The sequence below is a fragment of the Cuculus canorus genome, chromosome Z (assembly GCF_017976375.1).
Source record: "Cuculus canorus isolate bCucCan1 chromosome Z, bCucCan1.pri, whole genome shotgun sequence".
Lineage (NCBI taxonomy): Eukaryota > Metazoa > Chordata > Aves > Cuculiformes > Cuculidae > Cuculus > Cuculus canorus.
This window is the reverse complement of record NC_071441.1, coordinates 52,668,693-52,685,830: the sequence shown is the minus strand read 5'-3', so window position 1 is coordinate 52,685,830 and position 17,138 is coordinate 52,668,693. Positions and strand designations below refer to the sequence as shown.

The following is a 17,138-nucleotide window of genomic DNA, read 5'->3' as shown; positions in this document are numbered from 1 at the left end:
AGGTATTAGGATTTCCTTAGTGAAAAGTAGCATAAATGTGTCTTGGAGAGCTTACTTAAAGCCAGTTTCTTTCAAGCTCAGCATTAAGCAGGTACAAAGTAGGACAGTAATACTCAGTACTACCCAGGAACCTGGCTAGGAATCTAAGAAAAGGGAACTTGTTCTAAGAGAATGGTAGTAATTTAACATCACAAGAAAAATTACATCATACATGTGTGTTGCTGAGATGTAGCGTAGGAGACTCTTGCTGCGATAGGCAGCTGAAAAAAGGTGGCCTCAAGTCAGGTCTCAAAAGCGAAACTTTGCTAGGCAAGTCAGTGACTGCAAAGATGCTGTAAAGTTACAAAGAACATAAACTTTCCACCAGTTGCAGAAGAAGATTTCACAGCTATCCACCAATTTAATTTGATCCTTAGCAACCTGCAGATGTAATGATTCTTATCTCTGTATGTATAGATCAAACTTTAATATTGCTACCTGTCAAATTTTCTGTTTGGTAGAGCTTTTCATATTCTCACTGAAAATATTTTGCTTGCCTTTCTCTAAGCATCAAAATTACTTTGGACTCCCATAGAAACTTCCATTCCGTGTTGTAGCAGATATTGTAGACATTATTGTGTATACTGTGTTCTCCAAAATGTATTTCCTATATAAAGAAAAATGTACTGGATTTTATCACTCACTTACCTAAAAGAAAATATCCTAAGGAAGTGAAAGAAAATCCCTGAAGTTAGTAGTAATTAGTCTGTTGATGTATATGTTTTTAAAAAGTGTATTGTAAGCAGTCTAAAGTGCAGGTTTTCTTGGCCTTCTTTTTAGAAAGGCAAGGAATAATGACTTCATTAACAAATAGATCTCAATAGTAAGAGGAGAATTGTCCGAGTGATAGTATTAGGTAGGGCCATTTTTCTGCACTGCCCCAAGCTGAGGAATCTATGTTCTCATCCTTGGTAGTCCATCTCTAAACCTAACATTGCTGAGTCCATCATTAAACCATGTCCTTAAGCACCACATCCTTTAAATACCTCCAGGGATGGTGACTAACCCAGCTCCTTGGGCAGATTCTTCCAGTGCTTGATAAATATTTTGGTGAAGAAATTTTTCTTTATTTATCCTAAAAGCATGTTTTTCTGTTTCTTTTTTAATGAAGACTCAAGTTAATTGTGTCTTTGACAGAAACTCATTAATTAATATCAGAATGCAAAATCTTCATATTACACAGGTAGCCATTTAAATTTAAAAGCAAAAATCCTGCTTACATAGCAAGTTCTGTGCTTAATTTTACAAGTTCGATAGTTTGGAAGTTTGTGTGCATATATATATATATGTTTATATACTTACTGTGCTCTGCTATCAGACATGAAACTTGGAAACTGAAATCTGTTTTGAAAGTGATCATAGTTTTCTTTCCCTTGTCTCTTACATTACCGCTGTATTCTCTGTGCATAACGAATAATAATTTTGCTGGCTTAAAAGGAATCTTTTTCAGAGTAGTTACAGTAGAGTGGAACTGCATCCAAAAGAGTTTTTTTACCACACAGTAAATACTGCTTTGTTTTAAGAAGGAGTTCACTGACTCGAATTATCCTGTTCTGTCTAAGATTTGACAGGTCTAGAAATTAGATTGTGTGTTTCAGCTATTGTTATGAGTACTTGATCCAAACAGTTTTATGCCATTAATATCCTTTTTTTTGAGAAAATTATTCTTACTAAATTATTATGTGTTTAATGAAAAAATTAGAAAATCAAAACTGCTAATGGTTGTTTTATCATTAATACATAAATAAGTTAAAATCCACTGAAGAGTTTGTGTAGAGAAAGCAAAGTTGAACAGCACTAAGTTTCAATTGAGTTATTGTTTGAAACAGTGCAGGAAAGTATCACATTTGAAATTGCTTGATAAGTCCTAAAAAAATTTTGGCAAACACACGTTTGTACATCAAAAGGGTATGTAAGTATGCCAAAGGGTATGTAAGCCAATATTTGCCACAGTAATAAATAAAGCAGTAAGTGGAGGATCTTTCTCAATAAAAATTGCATATTAATGCTACAATAAGGATACAAAGTCAGAGAAATTAAGTAATTTTGACAAGACTCTGTTGGCACATTTTAAATGCTCTGAGGGAAAGTAGCTGTGAAAATACTATTAATGAAGCATTTTTCAAATATCTCTTATTGCTATAACTAAGCAAATATAATTACTAATGAAAGACAAGTGTCAACTTTGAAGCCCATTTTAATTTTTTTTATGGTAGGTTAAAGCAGCAACTGGTGAAGAGGTATCAGCAGAGGATCTTGGAGGGGCAGATCTTCACTGCAGGTTTAAAGAAATATTTTCCCACAATTAATTTCTTCCATCCTTTAGACTTTAGTAGGGTGTATTTTATTTTGTGTTATGCTATTTTTATGTTATTTTATTTTCATATAATCTTGTTTTTTAATTTCTATGTAGATTTTTTTAAGCTATATTTAGAAAATCAAGATTTTCTATGTCCTTGCCAGGTACTGATGAATAATTTTATCCTTAAAGTAGCACAGTTACCTTATGTTACTCTAGTTTGAATCTAGTCTCCTTCATTTACTACTTTAAAATACTTATTGTGTCCAATGTACTGCAGCATCATGCATAATATGGCAGACTTTTCTGTACTGGTTAGTTCTGAGTATTAACAGAATAGTGCACATAAAGATAATATAGTTTGCAAACTGTGTCTTACTGTCACTTAGAACTTACCACAAACAAGGTGAAAATAGCTTGTGTGTTTTGTGAGAGAATACTTGTTATCAAAACTTGCTATTCTACATGCTTTATGGTTCTAAAATGAAAGGAATAGTAAAGTTAGATATCACTGTACAATAAGTATTAGTGTACACTAAATGCTTATTTTTTACTTCCGTTTACTGAAATAATTCTTTTTAAGGGCAGTTCATAACATTTTTGTAAACATACTTGAAAATATAAAGAAAACATTAGTTTTAATTTCCATATTAACAGTGTTTGTCATCTTTTATATTGACATTTAACGTTAGTTTTGATTTCCATATTAACAGTGTTTGTCATCTTTTATATTGTCATTTAGATATTTTACTTCCTAGAGTTGCTATTTTATGTCATGCCTGATAACATGAATATACTGTTTCAAAGAAAAATTAATGGCTGGGTTTTATTTTGTAAGTAATTTAATAACAAAACAAGGAGAGCTGTGTTGTAGCATCTGTATTTTAAAGATAAATATAAAACTCTTAATGACTTAGAAGTTTTTAAAACCTCAAATTTTCATTGTAGGATTTTTTTTTTTTAAGTCTTCATATTGCTATTATTATTTATATACAGAAAGTCTGGTGTGACTGATCATTATGCTTTGGATGACAATCATGCACTTCATCTTGCAAGGAAAGCTGTAAGAAGTTTAAATATCCAGAAGAAAGTAGATGTAAGTACATAGACTCTGAAAACACTGTGGTGTTTAAATTGGGGACATTTGTCTTCACCTGATCTATACAACACATTTTTGGTCACTTTTAGACACTTTGAAAATGGAAATTATAGTTATTCCCCTTAAAATCACGGGGATGACATGCAAGAGTTCAGGAACTTGTGCATCAGGGTTACAGAATTGCACTTTAACACAGTCTTGCAAGGTGCTTAATTTAATTTTGAATGCACATGGTCATTCCTGTGGACTTAAAATTAAATATCTGCTAAAGCATCTTTTTGAATAAACATTTTATATAATCATTAGTGAAAAGTATAAACCTGAGCAGACAGACCTAAACAATGTCATCATATCAACTTAAAATTTCCTTGTAGAAATCTTTATGCATAGCATATGGAGAAGGAATTGCCTTAGCTTCCTTCGGCAGGAGTCACGACTGGGTGAATTGAAGATTAGAGCTCAGCAGCTTAAGGAAGGCTAGAGGTTGTATGCAATTACGTAGCAAAAATCTTCATTGATTTTTCAGAATACTACCTGCCTAATAGAGCACGGGGGGAAGGTAAGCAAATGGGAGGCGGTCATGCTTAATTTTGATAACATGAAAGAAGGAGCATGTGTGGGGGTATACACAGGAGTAGAGGTAAAGGTAAAAGTAAATGAGAAAGTGTTTTCAGCCTTCAGTTTAAGAAACTTGATCTTCATGCAGTGAGGACAAGTGAGTGCAGCCATTTTGATGTGGTTGGTGAAGACTGTGCTCAAAGCAGCTGGCAAATTAATTGTTTCTGGTTTTAAGTAATAATGGGGACTAATAATTTCTTTGTTGTGTAAACTGTTTTGTTAAATTGTGACAGGTGGCTATAGAACCATCAGAAGAGCCTTTATTTCCTGCTGATGAAATATATGGAATAGTTGGCGACCAGCTCAAAAGAAACTTTGATGTCAAAGAGGTAGGAGTATAAATTCAAGACTGCATGATCATGCATGCATGCACTCAGTTTTATTGCAGGAAATCACTCTTCATAACATAGTTTGTCTACAGAAATCTAATACGGGGTATGTAGCAAATATTTAAATTTCGTAAAATCTTTTTTTATATTTTTGTCCAGCGGATTGATTGCAATGGCAATGACATATTGGAAGTACAGTGCTTCTTGGTTATATTTTAAGGAGAAGAAGCAAAGTTGAAAGCATGCTGAAAAAGATGCCAGGTAGCAGGGAACTTTGTCTTGGTAAAGCATTCTGTAGACTTGCTGAGTGATGTGATAGCTTTCTTTTCCTGCTAATCCTGTGAAAGTAAAGCTCAGTTATTTAAAGATGTACAGAATATGAGGACCCCAAACAATTCATCTCTCTTCCAATCACTAACGGAGACTGTTGTACTCTGCTGCAGGCCTAGTGTAATTACTTCATCCAAGACCACATCGTTTCTCATACTTTCTGTAGATCTTGTCATCAAAGCCTTTTTCACTACCAACCAAGTATTTTTTTAGAAAGAGGCTTAGGATGTACCTTTCTTAAAATACATCATCAGAAATTACTTGGATTTTCTTTGTGTTAAGAGGAAAAAAAGTGAACACATTTTTTCAGTCTCATACTGCACTCTTGAAAACTGTAATAGGTTGAATTTAAAATTGAAATAAGTATCTTCTGACAAATGTCTCAGTAGCATGGATCTGTGTTTATGTAAAATGGCTTCTTTGCATCTCAGAGAAACCTCAGAATACAGCTTCATTATTTTTATATGTCACAAACTTAAGCAAAGATGAAAATAAACTTATCTCTGAGAAAGTGACTCATGGCTGTATATGTTTTTCTCTTTATAAATGTGAGCCTGTTGAATAATGTTTACAATAACCAGAGGTACTGGTATTATTTTAAAGTTAAACTAATCAGGAAAGCTTTGTTCCTGTATAATTTAAATTGTTTGGTTAGACTATCCTTAATCTTGAAATTCTCTTTTTTATAAATGTGACATAAATCACACTTTAAAAAATAAATAGACTTTGCCTGCGATCCACGTTATTGATATGGTGGGCTGCATAACGGTCTCTAAGTGGAAAGCATTTGTTTTAAGCTAGGTATTAGCATGGTCTTTTTTCCTAAAAAAATACAAAACTATCTAGGTTTAGGAATTTCATTGTAATTTTTTTTTTTTTTCTTAGGTCATTGCTAGAATTGTAGACGGAAGTAAATTTGATGAATTCAAAGCCTTGTATGGGGATACTTTAATTACAGGTATTTAGAAATATGAGTATTTTTTATATATTCTCACTGGGTTTATACTTGGAATTGTTCTGTTTGGCTCACCTACTGATATTTTTTATAACGCTTTTCTTCAAAAGAATAGTAGTTTTTGTAACCAAGAGAAAGTGTTACCTTTATATGCTATGGTAAAATAAATATATGTAAATATGTTCAAATTTATCTTTCTCCTTCAGGGTTTGCAAGGATATTTGGGTATCCAGTAGGAATTATTGGAAACAATGGTGTTCTTTTCTCAGAGTCAGCAAAGAAGGTAAATAAATAGATCATTTGCTGCTTTGCCATTGGGAAACAAGACCTCTGGTGGATGAGTTGGTCTTTAAATGAGGAACTTTTCTAAGTAATAGAAGTGGACTGACTCCATGTTTTTGATGTAAACATGAAAGAGCTTAATAAGCTGTAATGGTAATTTGCCCTGTTTTGGAAACAGTATTCTCTAGTCTTTTTTCTGATGTGAAGTAAATAGGTCAATAGGAAGATACACATAGAAAAACAGCATTTGAATTTGTGTTACTACAACACAGTTGCTACAGTATATTGTGAAAGTTACTACTATTAGAAGAGAGGTTCATGCTGATTGCTTAGAATACTATAATGACTATAATTCCTAACCTCTGAATTGTGAATTACTACAATAAATCACATCATTGGTTTTGTAATAACTAGAAAATTTCAAGCCTGGATTCCAGTTCTCACTTCATTGGTTTAACAGAGATTTAATTTTCATGCTTTGCTGTGGCAGCTCCTGGCTCAGACTGATGAGTGAAAACGTGCAGTTTCATTAAATTTGTGAACTCAAATACCTAACTAGTGACATCTTTGATGGAATATTGTGCTTGCATTACCGTTAACAGTGCTTTACAGATTGGGCTTGGGGGACTGATTGCTATAAAAAGTTGCTGGGTATGGCAGAGTGGTTACTTTGTTCTATGTTGTTTTGTTTAGTTCTTTATTTTTTCAAGGAACTACTGTCAGTAGAATGTGTCGTAATAGCAATTACGTATGGTAGTTTTGTTCTAGCAGGGCCCTCAATCTAATGGTGAGAAAATCAGTATTGAAAATCTATACGAAAAAGGAAGCCTTGGTGAGAGATTTGGGGAAAGTAATTTTACTTGATTTATTGCTTTAATAAAATAATATACGAAATTGAGTTTCATGTACTGAAGGAATACTTTCAACGTGGAACATGGCATTGTTTTCAGCTAGCATTTGTTTTAACACAGTTACTTTGAAGTTGAAAATAACTTTCAGTATTTCTAATACTTGCAGTATTTTTCTGATAATTTAGTGCTGCAACTTTTTCCCCATCAATGAAAAAAAGTAAGGGATCTTCCTTGCTGACTTTTGCTGGCATATCAGTACTGTAAGAGGAGATGGTCAGGTTTCAATTGCTTCACTTCTAGAGGCCTTTGTTGGTGGTGTTACTTCTATAATTTCATAGTCCAATGATATTTCTTTTTTTTTTCTTTTCAACTTTTAGTAATGAGTTGTGACACATTTTTCACATGATCATCACTGTGCTTTTCAAGTAATTATCTGGAAAAGTTAGCTAAAGATTATGCTTTATGATTTTTCTCTTTTTTGTTTTCTTTCCATAAATTTTGCTGGGTTTGTACTGTGAAACTGTTAGAAGTTTTTGTTTTTTTCACTTGCTGTGCTACATACCTTTTATTATTTTTTTTTTTACCACAAGTGCATAAATAACTTTATTGACTTCAATTATTTCTATCTTGGAATCTACTGTTTGCATCTTTGCTAGGAAAATAGTCTTTTCCTGGAAAATGGGAAGAGGGCATATGCCCTGAGGAAAGAATGTTACAGCAATTAGTGGAGCCATAAGCAAATAGTGTGTGTGGGCCTTTCTCAATTACAGGGAACGATTTTCTTCTGTGCAGGAGGTGGGGAGGTATTTTGTTTCTGACTGACTGCTTTCATTTTCCTGACAGTGTCCTACAGAACTGTATGTAAGATGGCACGCTGTGAAGCTCTCTGCACTTTAACTACGTATTGGCTAAGTCAAAACAATTGAGCTTTTCAGTATCAGCAGTAATGCTTTTTAAGGATGTTATTTCTACTTTACCCTTGGTCTCACAAATTTTTGGCATTTACTTACTTCTGCTAGAGGGAATGCGTGTTTTGCAGTAGACTGTGGATGAACCAGTAGTAGTACAGCGCTTCATGATGCAAATACTGTCATAGACTTCAGTGCAAGGAGACTTGTCATAGGCATCAGAATGCTGGTAGTAATTGCTTCACTGGTGCAAATTTTAATGGCTTCCTTTTTCTTTCTTATTTCCACTCCACAGGGTACACATTTTATCCAGTTGTGTTGCCAAAGAAATACTCCCCTTGTGTTTCTGCAGAATATTACAGGTGAATAAGCTCAATATTTTGAAGTTTCAGTGTGCTGCAGGCTTTGCTGTTAGCTGTTGTGGCTATGACTTCTGGACAGCAACTTGCATGCTTTGTTGTGCCTGTATCACCAGCCTGTTCTGAAACAGCCTTGCCTTATTTTTTGGTTGGGGTTTTTTTTGCATAGGATGACATATACCACAGTCTAATAATACTGAAAGTTAGTAAGCCTTTTTTTTTTACGTCGTAATTCTTAGGTTTCATGGTTGGTAGAGAATATGAAGCTGGAGGGATAGCAAAAGATGGTGCCAAGATGGTAACTGCTGTAGCTTGTGCCAATGTGCCTAAAATAACAGTAATTATTGGTGGCTCTTATGGAGCTGGAAACTATGGGATGTGTGGAAGAGCGTATAGGTAAGTGATACTTCACATGATGACAGGGAATAAGGTTAACTTAAGAGAACATAACTTTAAAGAACCATTCTGAAAAACAATCTAAATTCTGCAGACTTACAGATATTGATAGGCTCATCATTAACCTTGAATTAGGTGGTGGAGGAGATCTTCTAACATGTAAACTTGCTGACATGCTTTTGTGTCATTTTAGCTCTTGAAGGAAAAATTGTCCTGTCCTAAACGATCACAAGGTAGTGTGGGCTGGTCCATTATTCTTCATTCATCTGAGGAGTACCAACTTGTGCAAAAATCCTTTATTCGCTTTAACAAGCCTTGTTTTGTGAGTAATGTCTGCAGAACCCTAAAAGGACTTTTTTTTTGACCCTTTGGACATGACTCACGTAAATGTTTTTCATTTTTCAAGGTCCCTGATAATAGTGAAGTTGTTGGTGATATTTTAAAAAGAAAAATTCCTGCAGGGTTGGAATTTTTCTTGAGAGAGAAATCAAGGGACTCAAGAAAGCGAGAAATAAATTTTTAATGTGCTTGAATATAGGGAATACTATTTTCACATTTTCAAACATAATGCTGCAAGAATTGAAGTACATGAATTTGCATTCTTTAAAACCTGATATATTGTAAGATTCTTATGCACAATAATGAATTCTTAGCTGAGTGAGAATAAGTCCTTTATTAGGAAATAACCCAGTGTCTTATTTTAATATACAATATGTATTTTTTCAGTCCAAGATTTCTTTATATGTGGCCAAATGCTCGCATATCGGTGATGGGAGGGGAACAAGCTGCAACTGTTCTAGCAACAATAGCTAAGGACCAAAAAGCAAGGGAGGGCAAACAGGTACATCTTTTTTTTTCATTTGCAGTAATGTTATTATCATTTACTTTTTCACTGAAGTCACTCGCTTTATGACCTAGGAAGGGATGTTACAGGGTGAGACACAAGTGCTTGTCATCCTGCTAGTACCACCTAGTGCACTGACGGTCATGAAGCATTTGTAAAATGTTATTGTTTACATCTTCTAAATGTGAAGATTGTTCATGTCATTCCTTGTCTTTGCTTATACCATCACCTTTTTAGATTTTGTGCATCAGATGATTAGTTCTCCCCAAGATGAGCAGCCAGGGATCCCCCCTGGTTTGGGATTATGTGATAACAATGTGTCTTTTCAGTAATTTTTGAAGTAGGCACTTTTATGGAAAGCTTATCTTCAAATTATTCAATGACTAAGAAATACAAAACTTAAAACAGTTTGTAAAGGTTTGGAAAAGATTTTGACTCATTTCAACATTTTAATTGAAAATCACTGGTATTTTGTTTAATCATCTTTTCTAATTTCTCTGTACACTCTTTTCTGCTGTGCTTTTGAATTATGTAGTTTATACTGGTTCTTTGATCCCATAAGTACTGATTTTATTGTGTTCTCTTAAAATTGCCTGTACTTATCATGGATAGTTATTCAGAGTAATGGAGCAGTACATACACATTATCTCAACAGTTTTTTTCTACAATTTACTGGGCTTACTGTGGGTAGAATATATTCATCCTCATCTCTGTCTTAATTTAATAAATTTGCTAATGCCTAAGGTGGGCAGGATGATACACAGAAACAAGTTTGAGAAAAATAGTTGCAGTTAATGTCAGTAAAATGTGTTAGAAGCTTGAAAATCTTCTGAATTACAGTGGTGGCCACTCTGGATCACAGAAAAAAAACCAGTGTTAGAATAGCACAGACTTATTTTATTAAAAAATCTTGCCAAAGGCAGCTCAGAGCAGCATTTGTTCAGTACAGTAGCTTCAGTAAATTTTCAAATGGTAGTCTCCAGTTATTCATATAATCAGTTAAGTATATTTTTACTCTTCCAACTCACCCATCGTGAAAAGCGGTATTTTAATTCTGTTGTCAAATATGCTAAATTGATAATTGTTTGAAGAAAGGGGGGAAAACTTTTGGGAGGCCTTGTAGGCAGTTTCTTTGTGTTTGATGCTGTGTATAGAACTCTGCTGTCATTGTGGTAGAAAATAGTAAAGAATATCTTCTGTGTGTTTGGGTTTTTTTGCGTGTTTTTTAGTTATCTGAGGCAGATGAAGCAGCTTTGAAGGAGCCAATCATCAGAAGGTTTGAGGAGGAAGGAAACCCTTATTATTCCAGTGCAAGGTAACATATAAATGACTTCTCTGAAACTCATTTTAATCACAGGTCATAACAATAACATCTACATGTGGAAGAACAGCAAAACAGAGCATTCTGGAACAAAGATTATGTTTGACTGTAAGAGTGCAACACAATAAACTTCAAACCAATGTTTTATCTGTCTTGTCTCTGAGACTTTGTAGTAGTGCTGTTTCAGAAGACAGCATGTACTTGGAGGACTTACTCTGCTGTTTCTGGAAGTAATGATATGGTAGCATAGAGTTTGTTCCATGTATTTTATTCTGAATCAGTTTTATATCATTCTGTTCAGTGTAGTACCTGGTCACCTTTCTAAAGCTCATTGAACAGTGTAGTGAGCGGCTGCAAGTGCATGAGGAAGAATTCATTTTAGTGGGAATCTGCAAGTAGAAAAGGCCGGTGGTAAAGGAGGAGCTTCAGGAAGACCTGAAACCATTTGCAGATCTTGGGTCATGATCTTGGTAGGTGGCTGTATTGGGTGATAGCAGTTTGGATAGGGCATTAGCTGATGGGTGCAGCATATTCGTGTTTGTTGAGGAGTCCTTTGCAGCAGTTTGTGTTCAGGTTAATGGCATAAGAAGTCTGGAGACAAAGTCTGGAAACAAAGAAAGCACAAAGTGGTTGGGATATGATAAACTTTGATGTGAGCATCATGGGCAGAAATTATGTGAACAGGCAGGTGCAAAGTACTCTGTCAATGTCATAAAGATTTCAGTAAGAGAAGGAGGTTGGGGCCTGTCTGTCTAACTTGATACCTGGTTAATCTCAAGTATGACAAATTTGATACAGCAGCAACGTAACATCAGAGTTTATGACCTGTTTATTATGAGCTGAAGGGAAATATAAAATTAGTGGTAGCTTTTAATCTGATTTCTGTTGGGATAGTAGAATGAACTTAACTGAAATAATCATACCTGGGGGACCCATCCTCATTTTAAACTTCAATAAAATTAGTTCTTTCATCAAATGGAAGCTCTTGCCGTTTTGCCCTGGCTGATATTGTGATGGGATAAATATTCTCAATAAAAAATACAGCATGAAGTCTGTGGTGTCATCTACACAGATTTCAGTGGTTCAGTCACTGTGGGTCATGGATTTAGAGAGAGTTTTAGTCTGATCACTGTTTGGTCTTTTGTTCTGGCAAAGCCCTGTGTGGTAGCGTTGCAGAGAGTTAATATTCTCAGCTTCTTGAGGTTTTATGCATATATACGTAGCCCCCATTGCTACTAAGCTACAGTTTATTGGGGTTTTTACACGCAAACGATGAGGATACTTCTGTGAAATCTTGAATGGTTATTGACATGGACTGCCTGGTGGCACATAGGTTTTGGTTTAGTTGGTTGGTATTTTTTCATCTTTTTAATTGATTTAAATTGCATAGGATTTTCCCTAAATGGAGAGATAGTGTCAGCTGTTGAAAGCTGTTGAAAGCTTTTGTATGGTGTCTTGAAGATCAAGCCTAGTACCTGTGTCAGAAAAGCTTGTGCCCTGAGGCAGGAGAGAAAAATGAAAACACATACTGTCATCTTTTTATGACTAGATTTTAAGCAGAAGAATTTTCCACTGATATAATATTAAAAAAATGAGTCAAAACGCCTGTATTTAAAATTAACCCCTATCATGGAGGAGAAGATGAATGGTTTGGGGTTTTTTTTTCAGTTCCTTTTTTTATACAGGCAGTAGAAACAGTCATAGTCTCTTTGTACTCATGATTTAAAGTATTTTGATTTAGTATATTAGCAGTATAAAAACTAGTCCTCTCCTCAAAACCAACAGACCATTGTCAGTCTTTACAACAGTAAGTTATTAATTTGCAAGGAAGTAGTTTTACATGTAAGGTTAAAGTTTAAAAAAAGTCTTATTCCACACTTTTAATGATGCCTAGTGATTTTTAGATGTGAAACTTCAGTATTTAACACCAGCTTTATGCTCTCTGCTGAGCAACTTTTATCAATTTATGCTTCCAGAATATCAAGCCATTTTGTGAAGTTAGGTTGCAAATCCAGAATGCACCTCAGTATATAGCCTAAGTTTGCCTAGCGTAAGGATAAGGAAGTGCTCTTAATGCTAGGTGTCTTGTTCTTCATTTTAAGAAGAGGGTAGTTACGTACTTCTAATTGCGCTGCTAGCTTGGAGGAGAAACGTAACATGCACAGACGTGAGCTGGTTGAGAACTCCTGTGGGTCTGGCTTGCTTGTGGTTGGGTTGGTGTGACACTGCATGTGAGCCAGTAAGGCCAGCGGAGACAAGTCAAATGTCAGAGATGAACTCCCGCTGAGGTTCATCTGGCTAAAAGCAGTGAAAGTGAAATGCCTCTTCACTGAGGAGTGCTTGTGAGAACAGTGTGTAACTGGCTCAGGTCAAGACAGTCCAGCCTGTTTTCTCTCCCTTCAATCCATGTAGGTACAGTCTGGATTGTCTAGGAGCTCTTAATTACTCTCTGCTGTCTTGCAGAGATAATTGGATGTATCAATAGATATTCATATGTTTTCTGACCTGATTTTATGCCTTCCTGCCAGTATTATCACATGTGCCTTGCTTCTTCATTTATTGCTAATTCCTAAGCAAGAGCTCAGATTAATGGCTCAAAATTTTTCATTACTGTGGAATAGGCTGCCCAAGCAGAAGCGGTGAGATGAAGCAGAGTTATAGTTTTTGCAGCAAGTAACGTACCTGAAGGAGTCATTTAGCCACCTTGTACCTTTGAGCCAAACCATTTGTCAACCAACATCAGCAGGTGTTATTTGGCAAGCATTTACTGTAGGCCAGGGAGTAGAGCTCCCTTGGCTCTAAAGGATGGTGTCTGTCAGGTCCCAGGCATGGTTAAGAGAAAACAAAACCAAACAAAAACCAGTTGACAATCAACTGAATGTCAGGGTGCTGTCCTGAAGCTGAACCAGGACAGATATTGTTTTGCCAGGTGCTATCTGGATCCCTTCACCAAGAACACCAACAAGAAAACGCCAACAAACAGCTTTCCATTACGGAGGGGAAGAATGATAGATGCACAGAAATACTGCTGCCTATGTAGCTGCTCGGGTGCAGCCGTGTAGGAGGCTCCCTCGCGCTGTCCTCTTGCTAAGATATGGGACCAAGCTGCCTCACCTCTAATGTCCATTGAGATTGGTGTGACCCTTCCATTTGACTTCGTTAGGCTTTGAATCAAGTTTTTAGTAATAATGAGAGGGAAGGAAAATGTCTTAATGGTCTTAAAATACAAGCAAATTTCTAATTTATTCTGCTTATAAATTATAACTTGTTGTATGTACAGAATGTCAATACTTTTCCCTGCAGTCATATTTTCTAATCAAACTTTAATCAATTATTTAATTAGACCTGTCGTGGTGAGCAGTCTTAATTAACTAGGCAGCACCTTTTTTTAAGAGTTATATTAATATGCTTATAGATTTCTAAAAGGATTTCAGCCATTAAGTAATTACATTTTACTTTTGGAGACCTAATTTCTTTTACATACGGTGTCTCAGTTGCAAATATTTTATGAGTGTAGTTATTACTTGTGTTCTAGCAGTGGGATTTTAATAGACAGTTTAATTATTAATGTTACATCCTAGTAGAAAATGCAGTTTTCTTTAAACAAAGAGAAGCAGAATCCAGGGGTGACGTCATGAAAGTAGGTTGACTTCCATGCAACATAAAATCTCAGTGGTAGCCAATATAAGTTGATTGTGTTGTTACAAAAAAGACCAAAATCTGCAATTAAAATGTGCTTCATGTTTGGAAGTGTTTACTACAGTGGTAGTTACTATGAAACTGCAGCTTGGAAGGTAGCGTATTAAGTAGATGATTTTTTTTTATTCATTCATCCCTGCCCTTTTTCCCCCGGCCTTTAATATATTTATTGCACACTTTTAAGAAGTATCAATTCTTTCATTCGGTTTCAATGTGTTTCATAAATAAAAAAGTTAATTGCAGGTGTTCATTAAAAAAAGTTGATGCACAAACAAACCTGTAACAGTCAAAACCCCCAAGTTTGCTTAAAAAAGATTGTTCTTACAGTTATTTTTTTTCCAAGATCATGAGAAAACAAAGGGTTTGATTTTCATTATGCTTTTCACTGTTAATAGGGATCTTCTCCATCCATTCAGCAGATTAATCTAACTACTCATCAAAAGTAAATCAAGATCTAAAATAGAAGAAGGAGGAAAGAAAAATATATGTATTAAATTTCGGTAATGCATAGTTCATGATGTTGAAAGCATGGGAAAGTATAGGAAATATTCTGTCTTGGTCGTTCTATTATGCTAGATTATATGAGCAAGTATAGCTAGTGTCCTGGGTAAAAACAAAAGAATAAAGAACTCTTAAGCAAAACCAAATTATGCTTGGACCTTTAGTTATTTTGAACAAAAAGCTTTCAAATTATTTTTGCTGTATGGTAAGAAGCAGTCTTTTTTGTACTTTGTTCTAAAAGAAAATTCCACCGAGTAATACACAGCAATCTGTTGCATTGATGACTGAAGTGAATTAACTCCATAGCTTCAAGTAGAATGTAGATCTTTAGTCCACTGTCTTTAGTAGAGTACTAAATTTACTCTATTTCCAGTTTCATGTGCTTGAAAATCTACCTGCCGTGTATTTTCATTTCCTTTTAATTATTATTGGGGTTTTTTTTCCCTAGGTTATGGGATGATGGAATTATTGATCCAGCTGACACAAGACTGGTTTTGGGCCTCAGTCTCAGCGCTGCATTAAATGCACCTACAAAGAAGACAGAATTTGGGGTTTTCAGGATGTAAATTTAAGTGTACGCTCCTCAGAATTACTTCTGTATATTTGTTGTAGTTGAAGGTAAATTAGAGCCCATTTTCTGACTGAGTTGCTGTATGTAACTTCATTTCTCTGAGAACTTACTGCATGGTTTTGAGACAGCGTTCTTCTCTAAAGTGATAGATAACACAGGGTATTGGTATCCAGTCAGGCCAACGTTTATACTTGACCGAGACTATCTTCAAGCTGGTGGAAAAGGAGCCACACCTGCAAGGAGGGGCAAACAGGGAAGCTGACCCTAAACTGATCAACTGAGTGTTCCGTCCCATATATGTCATACTCAGTGTAAACTGAGAGATCACAAGGGTCTTGCCCTCTTCTGCCATGGCTGACATCCAGTGAGGACCTCGTCTGTCTGGTTGCTTCTGGTCCCATATTGTGTGTTCCTGAATTCAGTTCCTTAGTCCAGCTCCTGCCTGGCTGTGGACTCATTCCCTTGTGTTTGTTCTGCAGCATTTGTGATGATGTAGAGTCATCCAGGGGTGGGGATGTGATCTCATATATTTGTTTATATTTTATTACTTTATAATTATTTTTATTGTTATCATTATGATTTCACTAAAGCTGTAGTTCTAGTTTCCAACTTTTTCCTTCTTTTTCCTCTCATTTCCTTCTTTCCTTTCCCTGAAGGGTGCTGGGGGGAAAGGGATTTTGGAGACTCAACTGCACGGATTTAGCTGCTGAGTTTGGCTGGGTGGGGCTAAACTGTGACAATATTTAAATTGGAGCTGGAGAGCAAACTAACTGTAATGTTGAGGTGATTAAAAAATAAAGATTTATACAATGCTGTTTTTAATGGAAATGTTGTAATTATTTGTTTGCACTGCGTTATCATCACAGAGTGCCTTGGTGTTTTTATAGTAATATGAGATCAGCCACAGTGCTTGTATAACACTGTATTACATCAATAAACTGCAATTTCTAGCATTATGTTTCATGTTTGACAAGAAACCATTTATACCATCTCTTATTTAAATAACCTGCAAAATAAGCTACATACTTGGTGCTTAACAGGTCCTTTATTTCTTTTCATTCTTATGTCTCCTATAAGCAAGAAATATTTTTGCAGCTGAACAAAAAAGAAATCCACATTTGCTAGTGAACAATTTTTGCAAAAGCACTGTAAGGTTCTGTTAGGGCAGCCAGGGAATTCAATACAGCATGACATTATAGATGTTACGCAGTAGCTGGCATTTTGGCCTTTCTCTGCCTCTCATCCAAAACTGTTTGCTCTTCAGTATGGTTCCTTGAAGTCAAAACAACAAGAGAACCTGATGGATGCATGGTGGTTTCTGGAAGAGCTGGGGAGCACATGCTGATATCCATGGGAACTGCAGGTTGCTCAGAGCTCTTCTGAAGACAGAGGTTGGCTGCAAAGGTATTTTGACGTCTTGATGTATGATCCTTCTGGCAATTTAGTTTGACAAAGATGGAGCATTCTCCCCACGTGGATCAATGCTTCAGCCATGGCACATGCCTGAATCACACTGACTTTAGAGCTATTGAGATGGTGGAGTGCTTTCGTTAATCTTACTGATTTGTTGTGGTTCATTGCGGTGTAATGTTTTTCAAGAATTCCGTGTTGGTCATTTCATTTGTTCTCTTAAGAAGTATTGTGCCTATTAGAAACTTAAGTATTTGGCATGTAGCGTGTCTAGAATAAGGAGGCAAATGCTGAGCTAGCTGAGGCTAGGAAGGTTATTTTATCAGG

The 17,138-nt window shown here is 35.6% G+C and overlaps 1 protein-coding gene across 1 annotated transcript in view; it reads left to right on the top strand.

Annotated features, from left to right (window-relative positions):
* The window catches only part of MCCC2 (methylcrotonyl-CoA carboxylase subunit 2), a 34,084-nt gene extending 17,855 nt beyond the window's left edge, over positions 1-16,229 (top strand). Inside the window, exons 8-17 of the mRNA XM_054054839.1 lie at positions 2,256-2,320; positions 3,335-3,434; positions 4,289-4,384; positions 5,600-5,672; positions 5,876-5,952; positions 8,006-8,072; positions 8,309-8,465; positions 9,192-9,306; positions 10,539-10,624; positions 15,279-16,229. Coding sequence (XP_053910814.1) covers positions 2,256-2,320; positions 3,335-3,434; positions 4,289-4,384; positions 5,600-5,672; positions 5,876-5,952; positions 8,006-8,072; positions 8,309-8,465; positions 9,192-9,306; positions 10,539-10,624; positions 15,279-15,396 — 954 coding nt within the window. The 3' untranslated portion in view covers positions 15,397-16,229. The remainder of the gene's footprint in view (positions 1-2,255; positions 2,321-3,334; positions 3,435-4,288; positions 4,385-5,599; positions 5,673-5,875; positions 5,953-8,005; positions 8,073-8,308; positions 8,466-9,191; positions 9,307-10,538; positions 10,625-15,278) is intronic.
* Positions 16,230-17,138: the final 909 nt, after the last annotated feature.